This window comes from Pocillopora verrucosa, chromosome 10, assembly GCF_036669915.1.
Source record: "Pocillopora verrucosa isolate sample1 chromosome 10, ASM3666991v2, whole genome shotgun sequence".
Taxonomy (NCBI): Eukaryota; Metazoa; Cnidaria; class Anthozoa; order Scleractinia; family Pocilloporidae; genus Pocillopora; species Pocillopora verrucosa.
The window spans coordinates 13157325-13175548 of record NC_089321.1 but is presented as its reverse complement, the minus strand read 5'-3'; the positions used below and the strand labels follow the sequence as shown (position 1 = coordinate 13175548).

General features: G+C 38.4%; 1 protein-coding gene across 5 annotated transcripts in view; it reads right to left on the bottom strand.

Moving 5' to 3' along the window:
- The window catches only part of LOC131773091 (uncharacterized), a 176258-nt gene that overhangs the window by 25901 nt on the left and 132133 nt on the right, over positions 1-18224 (bottom strand). For all 5 annotated transcript variants that reach the window (XM_066173821.1, XM_066173820.1, XM_066173824.1 and 2 more), the window contains 2 exons: positions 11948-11968; positions 1081-1101 (listed from right to left, as the gene is read on the bottom strand). In XM_066173821.1, coding sequence (XP_066029918.1) covers positions 1081-1101; positions 11948-11968 — 42 coding nt within the window. The remainder of the gene's footprint in view (positions 1-1080; positions 1102-11947; positions 11969-18224) is intronic.

Sequence of the window (18224 nt, the reverse complement as noted above, 5' to 3'; positions counted from 1 at the left end):
TTCATAAAGTTCTGAAGGCATATCAAACAGAGGAAAAATGCACATATAGTGAGGAGATGGGGAGTGGCTCACTTGAATTTCACTTTATTGAGTTAAAAAGGTACGAGGTAAAAAAAAAAAAAGAAAACAGGTAGCTGCATCAAGTTATTTCTTGAGCTGCTACACACAGGGGATGAAAGACTCGAGCAATTAAAATTTGGGAGACAATTGAAATAAGTCTATGTTCTCAAAGCCTATGAGTGAAAAAAGTTAGAATAATGTACATACTCGCTGCCGGATAAAAATGTAAACTGCAAAGCTTTTTTTTTTGTTTTCCGAGAAAACTAAAACATTGCGGTCACACGGAAAATCATTTTTTTTCCTGAGATGCGAAGGAAATTGCTTATATTCAACTACTGTATTCCGGTATTCCCGAAAAATACGGGCCATGACCATATGTATTTTTTAGTAAAGTATAAAATTCCGAGACTGCATTCTGGCATGAGTAATGCGGCGAGATTTCTCTCTCAGTCACAGGGGTTCAATTTACAGCTTCTTGCTTAGAATTCGGTATACCAAGTTGCAGTGCTGCTCTTTTGAAACCGTTCTCGCTCAAAGGGCGATTCGTAATTATTTCAACAAGCGATTTATAAAATAATTTCTATTGTTGTTTTGGATTTACTCCAATTTAGTCATTATCCATAAACACGATAAATATACTGTAAATAAACACCTTTAGCTGATTTTTTAAAATTTGCACTCAGCTTCGTGCTCTTTGATTGTATTCAAAGAGCACGAAGTAAACTGGGTGATATTTCCACTTTCCTTCACAGAGATACACACCCTGCAGCCAGGGAACGATCCAGCTTTAATTCTAGGCATTGAGCTGCGCTATTCCAACGTGTTTTGTTTATTGTCATGGTTGTAAATCTATAATACGATTCTTAAATCAGTTTTAGTCAATAGAATGTGCGATGATAAGATAAAGAAAATGAAACAAACATACATAAAAAATCAATGTGTACTCCAAAGAGTGAATATTGAGATACTGTCTTTTTAAAAGTTACTAAGATTCATTACCATTGGTAACTAATAAATTACCTTCAATCTCTTTCAACCGTTCTAGAATGAAAACAAAATGTATATAAGTTTGCAAAATCATCTCAGTCCCATAATGAAACAATGTAGAGAACTTACAGATCTGGTGGCTGAAGGGTGCATTATGTTTTCCAAACATTGACCCCCGCAAGGTGTTGTTATAATGAAACACTTATTTACCAAGAAAACGAGAGTATTCTCCTAATACCAATACCGTGTATTCTACACGTAAATAAAATTCAACGGGAAAAAAAAAAACACAAAGATTATTTATTCGCAAAAACCCGGGACCAATCCTAGCTCACATGGTCACACCGCGAAACAGTGATTTATGAATATATTGTCAGGCCTTAGAAACCTGGCAAGGTAACGATTCAATAAAGGCCTTGTGCAACTGTATTTCTACCTCATTCCAAGTTTTCGCCGATCTACGGTATCGTTGGGAAATGGAAAGAAAATAGAAAATTATTTACGTTCCTGAACGATGCCATAGATCTGCGAAAGAAATACAATAGCTGAAGGCCAATTGTACATCTATACTAAGATACTTAGGTCAGTTAAAAACAATAAAAAAATTAGTTAAAAAGAGTTCATAACTTTAACACGACTTTAACTTTCTGGCACGACTTCAACTTTCCGGCACGACTTCAACATTCCGAATATGGACACCCCTCGGTCAAAATCCGCTAGCGGATGTGGACTCCCCTTTGCAGATTTGGACCCCTTACCAAACTTTCCTTTTAAGCATCGTTTATATCATATTTGGTAACTAATTCTATTTGCAAGCTTTTTGTCGATGTTCTTTTCAGTGACAACACAACATTCTTCAAAAAAGATAAAGGAAAACAGCCATTTCGTTCCATTTCTGTCGCATTTATTATAGCGGGTCGTACCGTATACGCAGGAATTAAATACGAACAAACTACAATATTCGAACTATTGAAATTGCTATAATAAATCCTTGCTTCTTCTAATGCGAATCAACGTTGGTACAAAACGTTATAACAATAGTGGAGACTATTGCGTCCAGTCACAAGAATAACTCAGTCTGATTTTCTAATTAAGTAACATTAAACAATTGCTGAACAAGAACGAAGTAGCTGCTCTTACTACAAGTCGTTCGTAAAGCCTATGTGTCACGTTAGGATGTTACGCGTGACGTTATGTCTTAACAGTAGTGGAGACTACTACATCGAACTCAGTTTTATTTTCAAATTTTAACGATTATTAAGTGTTGAGGGATCCGAAATAACCCTAAGTAAATAAGCGGTCAGCAGACAGCGCAAAGCCAATCGCCCTCCGGGGCAGTCTCAAGTACCTCGCGGCTCAAGTCCGACCATTCCTCGCTGGACGACTGTCGTAAACCCGCAAATGTTAGTTGATCGACGTTGAACAAACCCAATGATTTTTCCTAGTGTGGTGAATTTGGACAGATTCTTCAGAAACAGTAGAAAACAATGTTTGGCAGAGCAGCGTATCTTTCCAGCCACCAATGATCGGAAATTGCTTCTTTAAAATGTTTTGTGATTCCAAACATCAACTCGAGCGGTGTGAATTTGGTGGAGTCATTGTTATTGGCTCGATAGGCGAACAGAATGGACTTGATGTGCACATTGTTGAAGGCCTAAATGTAATAACGGTCCTAAATGTAATAATATTTCGTACCAAATGTAATAAAGTCCTAAATGTAATAACCTATAGTCCTAAATGCAATAAAGTCGTTAATGTAAAAACATTTAGTCCTAAATGTAATAAGCCTCCAATGCAATCGTTATACTCCTTCAGTGCGTTGTTGTTATAGCGGACATCCGCATTGAGATGTTGAAGTGACAGCTGTTGCACCAAAAAATCCGCACACCAATATGCATGTCACATTACGGGCTCGCTAATATCAATCAGCGTCCTTTTATTTGCTATTAGTCGAGAGGCATTGGCTGTTAACCGTTATAATGATGAACAAATGGAATCAATGACAGCTGGCAAAACAACAAGTACGCTGACAAAAACCTCTCCATATATCACTAACTGAGACTCTTAAGTACAATAGATTTTGGAAAAAAGTGATAACGTTATTCTTGCGTGATTAGTGATGGAGTTAACAAGTCATAAACCAAATTACAAACTTGGATAAGGGAGTCTGTTGACTTGTAGGTAGGACAATTTGCAGGCTCGGATATACATTTTTTTTTCTTTCCATGCCTGAATAGACCTTGTTACCATGCACATTTTCTTTCCCAATTCGGGCCTCTAAAGAATTATTACACACAAATTCTCGAATATCTTCATGAGTATATGGATATGGACAAAATAATTTTTCTCCCCAAGAGAACATAACTGGGACAATTACGTTCTCTTGATCTTGAAATGCATGTAACAAATCCGACAAACGGATAAGGTATTCCGTGTTTCTGCATCAAATTATATACTCAGGTGTAAATGCAAAGAAGCTGCTGATCAGCATGTCATCACAAATCATCGGCTGTAAACCGTTATAATGATGACAGACATTTGACAAAAATCTGGAGCATGTGATGAACGAGCTCACCGACGCAAATTTTTTGGGCTTCAGATTAAAAGGCACTTGTTTCTGAAAAAGCTCCTACTGATGAGGTCGTACTGTAATTCGAAATAAGCAATAGGTCACACGATGAGATATGATGAACATTAAAAATGGCTGTATATGTTGAAGGCTGTAAATGATGCCCCGGTCCCCAAAACCTCATGCAAAAATTTGTGCCCTTGCTCTCTCTGAGATGTGAGTACAACTAAGAGCCGTTTTTCAACGGATATGCTAATTGATCAGTCAAAGAATTTGAAAAAAATAAAATTAAGGAAACAGGGATTGCTCGATGCACTGATCTCCTTAACGATCAGAAATTAGATAAAGTAGCATCAACTGACTCTGAAACGGACTTTTCTTCTACTGAATCGGCACTATGAGAATGACATGCGCGTAAAGAACATAACTTTCCAGTTTCAAAAAAGGTGGCAGTAACACAAAGATTTGCCCAGCAAACTTTTAGGAGTAAGTCGAGCTACAATACGAACTATTCTAAACATCGACAAAAGTAATCATCGCCGAAACGCTAAGTTTCTTAATAAGGCGAAACTGACACCTATCAGAGCCAGAGACGTTCATGTCAGGCACCAAATAGATTTGATGGATATGTGCAGAAAAGGATCCGTGAAGATGAATGGATATTTGTGTAGATACGTTCTATTAGTGATTGATGTTTTCAGCCGTTTCCTTTGGCTTCGTCCTTTGGAAAGCAAATCAAGCCAGGTAATTGCAAATGAACTGGTATGTATTTATATGGAGTATGGATCGCCTGAAAATCCAGTGCGACCAAGGAGGGGAGTTCAAGAAAGCCTTGAAATTACTTTGCGATCACATGAATATAAAATTGATTTACAGTCGCCCGCACCATAACCAATCACAAGGCAAGGTAGAACGTTATTATAGGGCACTAAGATCAAAGATGGAATATGACCTTCAAAAGATAGGTTAAGACGGTGTAAAGAGGGCGAAACAGCTCCCTCTTTATCAAAGAATTCTAAATAATGACCCCAAGGAGGTGATAGCTTACAAAACATCATTCCAAATATACTTTGCACGAAGTTGTAACGCCTTCAGAGAGAACAGATCACAAGACGAAATCCTACCTAGTGCTGGGAGGGCTCCTCCAACCAAGAATGACCGTTACCGGCGTTCGCGGCAAGCTTTGAAATTACGAAACTGAGCTAAAAAAGCTACGAGCAGATGTGACAAGCGGATGCAGCGAACACAACTTCGCTTAAATCCTCCCTCGGTTTACAGCAGCGGAGAAAAATGTATATACGTTAGAGAGGGAAACCAACGGCATGTGACGGAGGGTCGTATCGAGAAACGAAAGATCAAGTTGCACACCTATAAGGTGTCATACGCCTAACCGCTTTCAGGAAAGGAAGAGAGGAAATGGGTCTCTGTGAACGATATCACAAGCCTTACACTAGAGCGAGAAAAACAGAAACAAAACTGCGCCAAGCTGTCTAAAAAGAAAAAAATTGACCACTTAAAAAAGTATTACATGCCTATAAGAAGAGATGATCATGCAAAGGCCATTGAAGAGCAGGGTTTTAAATTGCTTTACAATTCTCCTGGAGGTGGCAATTGCCACTATTGCACCAGGCAAAGAGAATGGGCATCTTAAGATCTCCCAAAACCATGAGGAAAGAAATAGTAGAGTCGGACATAGTTTGATGCTACTCTGGTTTGCAGATTTAATGAATGTAATGGGGTCAATGAATTGGAACTTCTTCGGTTACATTCATTAAATCTGCAAACCAGAGTAGCATCAAACTATGTCTGATTGTCCACCTGGTTGCCGTGTGAACTTTAATATAAAATAGTAGAGTACTTAAAAAGTAATCCGTTCGATAGCGATGGCTTCCCTCTTTTGGAGCATTTGGCAAATGATGAGGTCGCTCGCTGACTATATAACTCGTATGGCGCGCGATGGGATCAGATTACGCTTTATGCAACAGCAAACTTGTATAACATCGACATCCAAATAGTTTCCTCTCTAAGAATTGGTGTGCAGCATGCGTTCAATCCGTCCGCAAGTGTTTCAGCAGCTACCGTGTACCTTGGACATTTTGCTGAAAACCAAGGCGAATGATATGTAAGCTTGGAACAAGTTGCCGATCACAGCGACGGTAGTGAAAAATAATTTGATGTAAATGACCCAGGAGAAGGAGAAATTTCCGCGGATTGTGCAAATAAAATGCATATAGAGCAGGAAGTCGTTAATTTTGAAATGAGTGACACTGACGCGAACAGCGGCCCCGTTGGAATATCTTGTTTTAAGCGCACGGACATTGCTGTAGATATAGCTAAGGGACTTACTCGTGGTAGCCGAACAAAAGAGACGGAGTCTGAATTAGAAAATGAAGTCAACAATAGCATAGCAAATGATGGTAATAAGTTGATGGAAGTTCAGTTTGTCTCAGATGTAGAAATCGACTTATTTGCGACGAGAGGAGATGACGAATGTCACATTGGAAATCTTTTCAATGAAGTTTTAGAAAAACTCTTAGAAATAATGTAAGCATCATCGGCCTTCCTATTTGCTAGCAATGCGTGGAACATACCAAACATCACGTAAAGTTGATACACGATTCAAGGCGCTGGTGCAACGTCTGAAACGATTTCTGCCAGGGCTTCATCTTTCTGGAGGGTTGAAGTGTTATTTAATCAGCGCTCGAAGCCTTTGAAAAAAGTATGGTCCTTTATGCGGCTTATTGATCGAGTTGAGGATAATCATCTCCAGTCTAAAGTGGGCTAATGCTTGGCTGAGAGTTCGAGTGGATGGACTCGACTGGTACATAATCATTCGGATTTTTTTGAAAAAAATTCGACAACAACTGATGATAAACTGGCATGCCACTGTTGATGTTATCGTTCGTGTTATAGTCGTTAGTAGTGATGCACCATTTTAAAACAGTTTGAATGATTTCGCTAGCTGTCACTTGTTAATCCAAAAGAAAACTATTATTATTAGAAATGTTACTGAAATTTTGCAAATTAAAGTTATTTAATGTCAATTGGTTTTAATGAAATATTTGAGTCCATTTTTAAGAATGGCTTTCTTGATATATTCAGTTTTGAACCTGGGATATTGCATTTCTATCCCTCTGTGGCTTCACTCCACCTCGGTAATCAGTTCATGTACCATGTGACTATAAGTGGAAAATGATGAGCTTTCTTTTTTCATTTATTTATTTATCTATTCATTTACTCCCCTCACGGCAGGGAGAAGATATGAAGACAAAAAATAAAATAAAAACTTGAGGTCAACTGTGGAATATATGTTTTCCCAATATTTCAGTCTGGGAACTGATGAACCCCGTCATGGGGGCTAAATAAAAATGATTGGTTTTAATAGACCATCAACTGACCATCATATGTTGAATGCTGTAGCTCAATGGTTCAATTTGACTGTTAGGCGAAAAAAGTAACATGTCGAGATCTGTGATCGTGAAATGGGATAATATATGATTGGTCGGTAGATATCTTGCTCTGGAAGTCACTTTATCATATGGCTAACAGCGCGCGCAGGCAAGATGAAGCGAGTCCTGTCTTTTGATAGGCTATTTGAGCGGGCAAGATAGGCCTATCTTGCCCGCTCGGGATTGCCTGCATTGATCCCGCGCAAGAAAACTAACAAAGTTCGTAACTTGTAGATGATATCGACATATATATAGAAAATATTAAACGACCCTCCTAGGTTTATTGTGCTACAAACACAGTCGGCTTTCACTCTCGGCTCTCGAATAAGTCATTCTTGATTCATATTAAAGCGAAATATTTTTCTATACAATTGTTGTATAGCTTGTTCTGTCAAGATGGCTGGATATTAGCCTCGTTTTTATTCTTCGTTTTTATGGACCGAGACTTCGTCTCCGTCTATAGAAATGCAAAAAAAAAAAAAGAACTCGGCCAATATCCAGCCATTTTGACCTCACGCTTGGTCCATAGCACAGATGAACATATTTCATGCAGACCCACACAAATCTGGCAAGGGAAGACAGTGCAAAAAATGCACTTCCGAGCCCGGAATTTGTCTAACGTATAGGTCAGTGGACTTCCTTTTCCGTGGAATTCGGTTCATGAAGTGTTAACTTCAGTACTGATCATACAAGAATGTCGTCAAAATCTGTTGCATTAATTAAAAGAGTCTGAACCAATGATATAAAGAGAGCTATTGGTCAGCGTTCTAATTGTTTTTACGTTTGTAAATTTGATGCCAAAAGCACATCAGTATGAGGGTTTGTACCAAATGCTTCTCAACCTTTGTCTTAAGCAAATAAAAAGACGCTGATTATTATCAGCGAGCCTGCAATATGCCATCAATATTGGTCTTAGGATTCTTTGGTGCAACAGCTGTCACTTTAACATCTCAATGTAGATGTCCGCTATAACAACAATGCACTAGCGCAGTTAAACGATTATATCGGAGGCTTATTACATTTAGGACCAAATGTTATTACACTTAGGAATTTATTACATTTAGGACAGTTATTACATTTAGGCTTACAACGCACATCCCAGTCATCTTCGTTGTCGTTCACGTTAGCGTCTGATTCATTGTTTCATCAAGACCATGCGGGTGGTACACCGCACTGATCCTGTGGTCCGTGCCACACAACTCAAACAGCTCCTCGTTAACCCTGTTGACGAATTCTTGTCCCTGGTTGGACATCACAATTTTCGCCACTCCGTATCTGGTGATCAGGTTGTACAGGAAATCCGCCACATCTAGAGGACCGATAAATATTTGTCTATTAGAGCAAGTCAAGTTTAAACCAAGCTTGAACTTGACTCAAGCAAGCATAAAAAAAAGCTATCAATATCTAGTAGCTTTGCTACATTTTCCAAAAAAATAGTTTTGGCTTCGTCAAAATTGTTGCAAATTTTTGATATTTGTGACAGGCTATACGCGAGGAAAATCATGTAACTGAATTTCCATCAGAATGATTATTTTGCGCGCCTATTCAAAAACGAGCGTGTTGAATTACTGTCCTTGATAGATTGACAATTAACGTGGTAAATAATTACATAATAACATGTGCTAAATATCCTTAAACCTCACTACTCTACTATTAATTTCGGATATTACATACCTTCAGCCGATTTCCCTTTAAGTGGAGCTGCCTCTGGCCACTTGCTGAAATAGCAAGTACAGGTGATCAAGTACTTATTACCACGGAACGTTTCGGGCAGAGGTCCTACCAGATCGATACCAATACGATGTCACACAGTGTCCTTTACTTTAGTCAGGCATAGCTGGGCAGGCTTTTCCAATTTATTTGAAGTAAGCTGGCAAACATCGCAACGCTTTACAATTTTAGTCCTCAACCAATCGAACCCAATAGTAGCGAGATGTAACCTGGAAGAAGAACAGGAACAAAACAATTAAGAGTGATCAACTAAATTGTAACACAATTTTAAAGTTCAAGAGAAGCATCACTGAATTAAGTACAAACCTTTTTTCTCGTCTTGTCAGGGCCGAAGTGACCAGCAAGTTTGTCAGAGTGACAAGCTTTTAGTATTTGCTACTGTTCGTCTCGGCTGTGAACCCATACTTCAGGTTGACCATTTTTCTGACCAATAAAAAACAGCGCACCATCTTCAAGAACGAATTTTCGGGCTTTTTTGCGTAAATCTCTTCCCTGATCTTTCGAAAGATCGATCGGATACTCGTCATGGCGGAGATAGTGAAAAAACTTCGTCGTAAGCTTTCGTTTCGGCTATCGCTGACGGAAGGAATCACGAGAGTAAGGGCCCGTTTACATGGAGATGGGGACCTCAGGTAGGTGAGGTAACCCGCCTAGCCGTGGTCGAAAAAAAAAAGCGTTTACATACAATCTTACAACCTCGGGGTGCTGATGTGAGGTTTCTTGAGGTTGTTTTTGCGTTTGAAATTAAGGAGTTTGAGAAGAGACGTCCCAAGCTCACATCTCGAGAAAGATGAAGTATGTATTTATTCATGTGTTACGCGGTGTTAGGTTACGCGAGAACCCGTTGACTTAATACGTTATACGGAATAGTTTGGGACACGAAATATGGTCGATTTACGCCGCTAACTATTCCGAAATATGAACATTTTACACTCCTTGTGTGTCCGTTGCGGTGTCTGGTGATTTCTACTATGAGAGAGCTAAGAAATGTCCCAAGTTTTAAAACATGCATGTTTCGCTTTTGAGCTCTTTGCCATGAACGCGAGCCCGGGTAGGCGGGTTACCCCACCTTGAGACGTTTACATGGCAAATTGTCTGCTGAGCGGGTTAACCTACCTGGCAGAGTGGGAAACCCGCCTAGGCGGGTCACCCCACCTGTCATGTAATTAAACATGATCAAAATAACATAAGAAATTGTATGGACATGCGGGTTACCCCACCTAAGCGGGTTACCTCACCTACCCAGGGTCCTCCACCTCCATGTAAACAGGCCCTAATGATAAATTAGAATGAAATCTTTTGCAGTAGGCGGAGCAATTGAATTCAGTTGTGGAGCACACAGTAACAATAACATAAATTACTCAGTGCCGATAACTTGTTTCACGCACATGAACTTTTCTCCACAAAAACGATTAATTAGCGCCTCAAGCGACTTAGCGTCTAGTACATATTTATCACTCCATACGAATAATTTGTCAAGGGTGAAAGGTAGCATTGATAAATTAGTATGCTGACTGGCCTTTGGTTTTACGGCTTTGTTTTCCTTAAAAGAAACACCAGACCAAGAACTTTAATAAATGTGACTTTTACGCTTTGAGTGACGTGAAAACCTCTTATTCAAAGTTTCTTACCTAGTTTTTTACATAGCAATGACTTGCGGTAAATATTTTGGCAAAAAGCGCTCGATTCCAAGTTTCCCACATACCTGAGCTTAGACTGTCTAGAAACAAACAAAAAAAACCACCCATGTGCTCTGTCATATCAGTAAGTAAGTAATGACTTAATTTAACGGCACTGTTAGAGAGACTGCTTTATATTCCGTGCTCGCCTTAACAGAGAAAAAAATCTATTTGACACATGCTCGAGAAAAAGAAAAGAAAAGTGATAATTTCTATGTGGTCTAGCGTCTATTTTAGGTTATTGTAAATCGACTCGACCGAACGCTAACCAGACAAAAAAACTTAAAAGGAGTGTTAATTTAACTTATTTTTAATCACTAGGAATATAACCAGTAACACAAACGCAAAATGCAAATTGTAGTGCATTCTCGGCTTACGAACAATAGAAAAGTCTCAATGCAAACGTAGTGGGTAAAGCAAAAGAATTTCCTTGAGGAACACGCAGAGTGGATTCCCGATTTTTCGAGCCTCCATAGGAAATGAAAATCAGTTTGAGTAGTTGGGTTCACTGGGGGAAGGGGAAAAACTTTTGGTTCGAGTTATCAAGAGCCACGACAAATCGAGGACTCGAGCAATCTGGATTTCCCTGAAATGAAATAATTAAAGTTTTGACGCGTTAGCATAGATATCATTTCATGTTTCACACATTTTTCAAGAGAGTAATAAAAAATCAAACGCTATCAAGTTTCACGGTTCGTTTTTATTCCAGAGTTTAGCGCTTTCGCTCGGGTTAACGAAAATCTTAAGTTGAGACGGGATGCTGAGAACAAGACAACATCAATACGCATGTTTTAAATTAAAAACATACTTTAGTATTCACTGGAACGTAAAGCATTATCTATTTCTACTAGTACGTTAAGGTTAATGTTTCACTCAGTTTTGTTGGGTTGCGGATTGTGGGTTGCGGATTTGGACCGGGGAGTTCAAATCTAAGGGGGGGGGGGGGAGGGGGAGGGTCGAAATCCGTTAGGAAACCGGAATGTTAAAGTCGAGTCAGAATTTTTCAGTCGTGCTGGATAGTTGAAGTCGAGAAGGAAATTAATTCATTTTTAAGTCAGATTTTGCTGAAGCTAAGAAACGACCTGATTGCGCCAACAATACGTTTTAATCAGCCTCAGAATTATTTCCCGTGACTGTCAGATTAACATTTGACCGTAAATAGCTGGTTGGATCCCAAAGATGTTAAGCTTTAATGCCTAATCAGGCAGACCCTGCAGCCGGGGAACTATTCAGCTCTATTTCTAAGCATTAATCTGCGTTATTCCAATATGTTCTCTTTTCGTTGTTGCCATGTTTGTAAATTTATAATACGATGCTTATATCAGTTTGAGTCAATAGAATGTGCTATTATAAAATAAAGGAATTGAAACTCAATGTATTATTGAGTATATTTGCTATTATCAAACATACATATCCAATGTGTTAAAATAAAAGTTACTAAGATTCATTATCATAGGAAACTAATAAATTACCTCTCAGCGACTTGTGGTACCCTGAAATGAAAACAAGACGACTAATTACGATAAGGTTTGCAAAATCATCTCCGTCCCTAAATGAAATGATATTATAGAGAACCTGGTGTCTAAAGGGTGCATAATTTTTTCCAAGCATTAACCCCCAGACTGATGCTGCATGGGTAATTTACATTAAGCTCCTCTGCCAAAAAAAGCCAAAAGGAACTTATTTGCTCTAACTTTTAAAGTCCAAAAGTGCTCCAGACGGGGAGTGTGTTCAAAGTGTGCAAAGTCTTGAAAAAATTCAAAGGTTGGAGGACCTGCATAGCCTCTCCATGAACTTCTGCCTTACAAAGTTCGTCTGAACAGTCGCACGAGCATTTGTTCAAGTATTGCATTCCTTTGCTAATTGATTTCCAAACACACTTGTTTGGATATCCAAACGCGTATTTTTGGATATATGAAATAATTATATGAGCCTAAACACAATCCTTATTGCTATTTTTAGGCAGGATTTACTTATTCATTTGCCGTTCACCGTTGTCGTATGAAACGCCATTCTCAACGTCCCCGTAAATATGTTACATTGTCAATATATGAAACTTGCTGATGAGGAAAGTTAAATTAAAAATAAAAACGAAATAAATAATTATGTACTTATGTAATTATAAATCATCGCACTAATCTATTAATTTTACGGAGACCACTCATGCACAAAAAAACCTGGCTGAATATAGATCCATCGCTAAATATCTATTTGCAAGATGGAGTAGAACATGCATAAAAAGAGAGTTATTAAAGATCGACTTTTGTAAAGTCCACAGAGTCCCCTCGTCTCTTTCAAATTCCTGAGCGCATATCACACATAGGAAAGAGGCGCATAAAGGGAAGGGATGGGGGAGCTCACATGAATTTCACTTTAGTTAGTGAAAAAGATGCAAGGTAAAAAAAAAAAAAGAAGTAGCAGCATCATATTGTTCCTTGAGCTGCTACACACTGGAGATGAAAAGCTAGAGCATAAAAAAAAAATTTGGGAGACAGCTGAAATAAATCTATGTTCTCAAAGCCTAAGAGTAAAAAATTTAATTCACATTTACAACCGCAGCCTATTGTATTTGTGTTACTTCCAACTCTGAGAAGTCAACCGTCATCCCACACACACAAGTTCGTAATAAATTATACATACGCTATACAGGAAAATATATATTGCAAATTTTGATGTACCACGGTCCCGCCGAAAACGACTACACTCACAAAAAAAATGTAACAGATTGTTATCCGAAATTTCATTTTCCTTTTAAGACAGCGAGCTCTGGAGAAAGCACTATGGCATGAAGCGCCATAGCATGAACCGCCATAACCTTCAGTCTGTGACAACTGTCAATATTCAACTTGTATACCAACTGAGAGTAATGGGAAGATAAAGCGTATCAACGGTGGCGCATAAAAGTCTCGTTTACTTAAGCAATAAACCACTCTCACTATCGGTTTACCTGCGCAATAAACCGCCTACGAGATGTTGGGAGAATACGACAAAAGTTGTTAAGCCAAAAGCCGGCGACAAAAGTATACAAATAGGAGGTCGTTCAACAAATTGACCAGCGGTAAGTACGTTATCTCTCTAGATAAAACCATTACTACTTTTGTTTCTCGTTGAGTGCACAGCTTGTAAGGCTGTGTGATAATGGAGATTTCAATGACCCATTGCTACAGATAGTTAACTTCCCTCTTTTTCTCTCTCAGTAAAAATAAAACAAAACTGAAAGATAATCCCAGGGGATAACATACAGATAATCGAAATAACAATGAAGATCAAAGGCACCAATTACAGCGCACTAAAAAAACCAATAAGACCAAATCAAAGTGCTATACATGAACAGCGACAAGTATGTGTTGCACTTTAAGTAGAGAGAGGAGAAAAAAGTGAAGTTGTTCGACTTTTAGTTCTCGTTCTTATGAAACTCGTCCTATAAAACCAAACAAAGGAATTGTTGTTATTTTTGTTATCGAGTTACTCGAACTTAACAATTATCCATATACACTAGAAATACACTGTGACACCTCCAAGTTATTATAATTTCTAATTTTTTTTGAAGTTCCACTCAGGTTCGTGTTCTTTGATGGTATTCAGATTTCCAGTTTACTTTACCGCTAGTGCATGAGTTTCTTTGCCGCTAAACCACTAAAATATATTTATACCAGGTCAAAAAAAATAAAAGTTGTGACCATGCCTTTCACCAAAAGCTCTTACTTGCTCGAAAACCTGTGTTAATTACAATCATCAGAATCATCTGAATCAATTGACGTGCTCAACTCAATCCTCTCTCTGCGGTAAATCTCGAGCCCTAACACCGGCCAAATATGGCCAGGCGCTTTGCCCGAGAAAAAGCAAATCGTACTTTGTGAGTTTTCCAGTAAATTCATGTTGTGCCTTGCTACCTTAATACATGTTCTAAATTTCATTTTATACTTATCATAATGGCGAAAATAACAAAACACGACGAGACTTTTAATTCAACCTCCTTCATATGTCCAGTGCATGTATTCAGTGTATGATGCGATCATATGACTTAATTAATTCTTAACTCTTCAAGTTCAAAAGGAAAAAAAGAAGCTGGGCCCATCAACTGTACCGCGTCCAATGCACAGTACAAGTCCAAATAAAATCCAATTTAAATTTTTCTCTATCACTAGAGCGTTCAACCTTCAATCGACAATCACTTAGTGCTTTAAGAGTATAGATCAACAAAATAATTTAATGGCCTTATCATTTTTATATTTCGACGACTGTTGCGCTTTTGGAAATGTTAAGTATGACCATATGGCAAACGAAAATGATCAGTGTTAGACTTCTTGCTGTTTTCTTTCAGCCGTTTATATTTCAAAATGACAAAATTCAGTCACTAATCGTGTGCAATATCACTGATCACTCTTCTGAAGACGTCTTAAGTAGGCATTTTGGGTAGGTGAGTGAAATCGGAGGTGTTTTGCTGATTCCTGTTGATGTAAACACCAGGGTTAAACTATAAACTCTAGCATTCAGTGTAATGCAACGTAACAAGGATCAGTTCCAGTCATTGCGCACTAAGAATAAAAAAAAATTGACGAAAAAATATCATTAGCTTTCATAAATGAGATTTCTTTAAGAACTTCTTACCCGGAATAATGCATCTAGAAGAACTGAATAAACTACAGGAAGCAGAAAATATACTCATTTCCTGGATTTCAACTGAATTAAAATTTTTTTTCTCAATGCATTCGGGTAAGTTCTCTTCTTGAAAGTTTCCAATTAATCTTTCAATCTACTGCTACTGCATTCGTTTATTGGCTGTTTAACTACTGCAGTAAGGCCCGGCACCCGCTTCTATGAATCGCTGGGTATACTTCACCGGGCTTTGACGCGTCCAAGTCGAATGGGAAATCAATAACACAGAAAATTATTGTCAATTCAATAAATATTGGAATAGTCACCTTCTTTATTTTTCAAACTCCGTGGTCTTTGATTGTTATATTTGGTTTTTCTCTAGAATTTTCCTGTTTCTGCATTTTCTGCACGTTTTGAATGTTTTACGTAAATTCATCATGCGTGAAGGAGTACACATTGTCGATTACTTAAAATAATTTTCAAGTAACTTTGTGTTAGCCTCAAACATCAAATAATTTTGGACAAATAAAACATCAGCAGTTCTTCATCATCACTCGATTCGAAGGCTGAGGAGAGGAAACATGTTTCCAATGTCCTAAAGGCAAATGGCTATACAAAAACTTTTCTCCGTAACTGCCAAAAACCAGTCACAAATAGTAACGCTCTTGATGAAAGGGAACCAGCGACTGGTTTTGCTGTTATTCCTTACATACAGGGTGTTACTGAACCCATCAAGAGAATTTTGAATAGCCACAACGTTAAAGTTGCTCAAAAACCTTTTCAGACTTTGGGGCATATTTTCGCCAAACCTAAGGATCCTGTCACGAAAGAACAACGAACCGACGCCATTTATTCTATTCCTTGCAATGACTGTGATAACGAATACATCGGACAGACCAAACGCCAGTTTGGTACACGGTTAAAAGAGCACCAAAAAGCGGTTTTTCTTTGCAAAAAGGAAAATTCAGCTTTATCGGAGCATACTTGCCTAACCAACCATACAATTGGGTGGGATAATTCTAAAATTATCACCACTAATCGGCGTTACCACCAGCGCCTTTGTTTGGAGGCTTGGCACATTAACTCCGCCCACGCTCCTTTAAATCGTGACGATGGCGGTCTGCTTCCTGACGCCTATTTACACCTCGTCAGAAAAAAGGCCGCTAATTAGTGATCATATAAAAGGACCTCTTGTTGCAGCGTTTAGATCACCCCTGATGAAGGCACTAGACAGGAGTGTCGAAACGTTGGGTCTATGAATTGTAACTTCTTCGGTTACATTCATTAAATCTGCAAACCAGTGTAGCTTCAAACTATGTCTTCTCAACTTGTTAAAATATCGCGCCATAATACGCCACGTAAATCAAATTCGGAATATTTTTGCACAGATGTTAAGTTGTTATGAAACGCTTAACCGAGGACTACAAAGACAGAAACAAAGACAGCCAATGAACACTTTGGCATCTAACGTACTGTTAATTTACAAAACAAAAAAATCTGCAGTTGCCGTAGAAAGCGAAGGAGAACGTGATCTAATGGTTACTGGTTAGCCAAATATGATTATGTGACTTTTTAGAATGCCTTAGTAATAATGCACACTTTTGTAGACGAGAATAATAGGATAATCTTGTGGCTTTCCCAATAATAAGACTTGTGGATTTCACTGCCGCATATCTTTAATAACAACGATCAGATAAACAATTGTCACAAGGGAGACTAATGTTTAATGGTTGTTTGCCGAAGTTTATAACACCGAAACTTCGTTTTTAGCCGGTTTGTTCGCAGTGGAACCAATGGGCCAAAGAGAGGGAAATTGTTTTTCATACCATTCACCGGCGGGTGCTTTACCGAGGTAGCCACGTACTCCAAATCTTATTGAAAGCACTGTTACTCAGAGGCAACGTTTATTAACTGAACTAAATGTCAAAGTAAAGGGAGGCAAGTTTCTTAAAACTACTATGGTGCTGCTTCAGTGGAGAGTATAACAAAATGATTTCCTTTTTTTAAACTTTGTTGATAATTCAAATTGGCCACCGTAAAGAAATTCAAAGACCGACAACTCGAGCGTTAGCCCCTCCTCAGACGTTTCCGGTAAACCCTCAAACATAAAAAAATTGCACATATAATTAGGAAAAATCGCGCATACAACCATTTGTAAAAACCGCGCTACACTCGTTATTTCCACCCTGTTTTGTTGTTCTTGTCAATCTGTCACTGTCTGGTAAAATTGTTCTAAGATGCTTAGGGTTTGCAATCAAGAGATATAATAAGACTTTGATGCGAAATTCCATTTCACTTTTAAAACTGCGGCTCTGAGGAAAGAGCCATGGCATGAATTGAACTGCGATAACCGCATGATGACTGTCAAAATTTAATTTCTATGCCAATTGAGAGTAACGGAAAGATGAAGCGTATAAACGATCACGCAGAAAAGTCACTGTTTACTTGAGTAACCGGCGCAATATACCACGCGTTAGATGTTGGGAGAACATGAGAACATAAATGACCTCCCCTTACATAAATGACCTTCCTAATGCCTCTGAATTAACTGACCCTCTGCTTTTCGGTGATGACACCAGTATCTTTTATTCTCACTCAAACCCAAATTGCTTAGAATTCGTACTTAACGATGAACTGCAAAATATTCATGTTTGGCTAAAATGCAATAAGCTCTCAATTAATATAAAGAACAACTACGGTACCAGAACAGCCAGTAACTATCAAACGCATTTGTGCCGTACAAATCTCAAGCAATTTCACAATTCTCTACCAAGGTCCTAAAATTTGAAATTCTCTTCTGTTTCAGTCACTCGTTCGTCAAACCTTCTTAGTTTCAAGACGAAAATACAAGGGTTTTTACTTAAATAATCACTGAATTGGCCTAGCCGCACATTCGCAGCACTTTTCTTTACTTTATTTAATAATATAAGCAAGGCGGCTCTCCCATAAGTCCGGTGGCTTCCTGGGTCTCCTCGCCTTCTAGCTATAACCGCTGTAAGATAAATTTTTTGTACTGTGTAAATAAGGCAAATAAAAGATGACGATGATCATGATGATGATTTAAAGCCACAAGCCGGAGACAAAAGTACACAAATGGGGAGGTCGTTGCACAAATAGAGCAACAGTAACTACGTCATGTTTCTATATAAA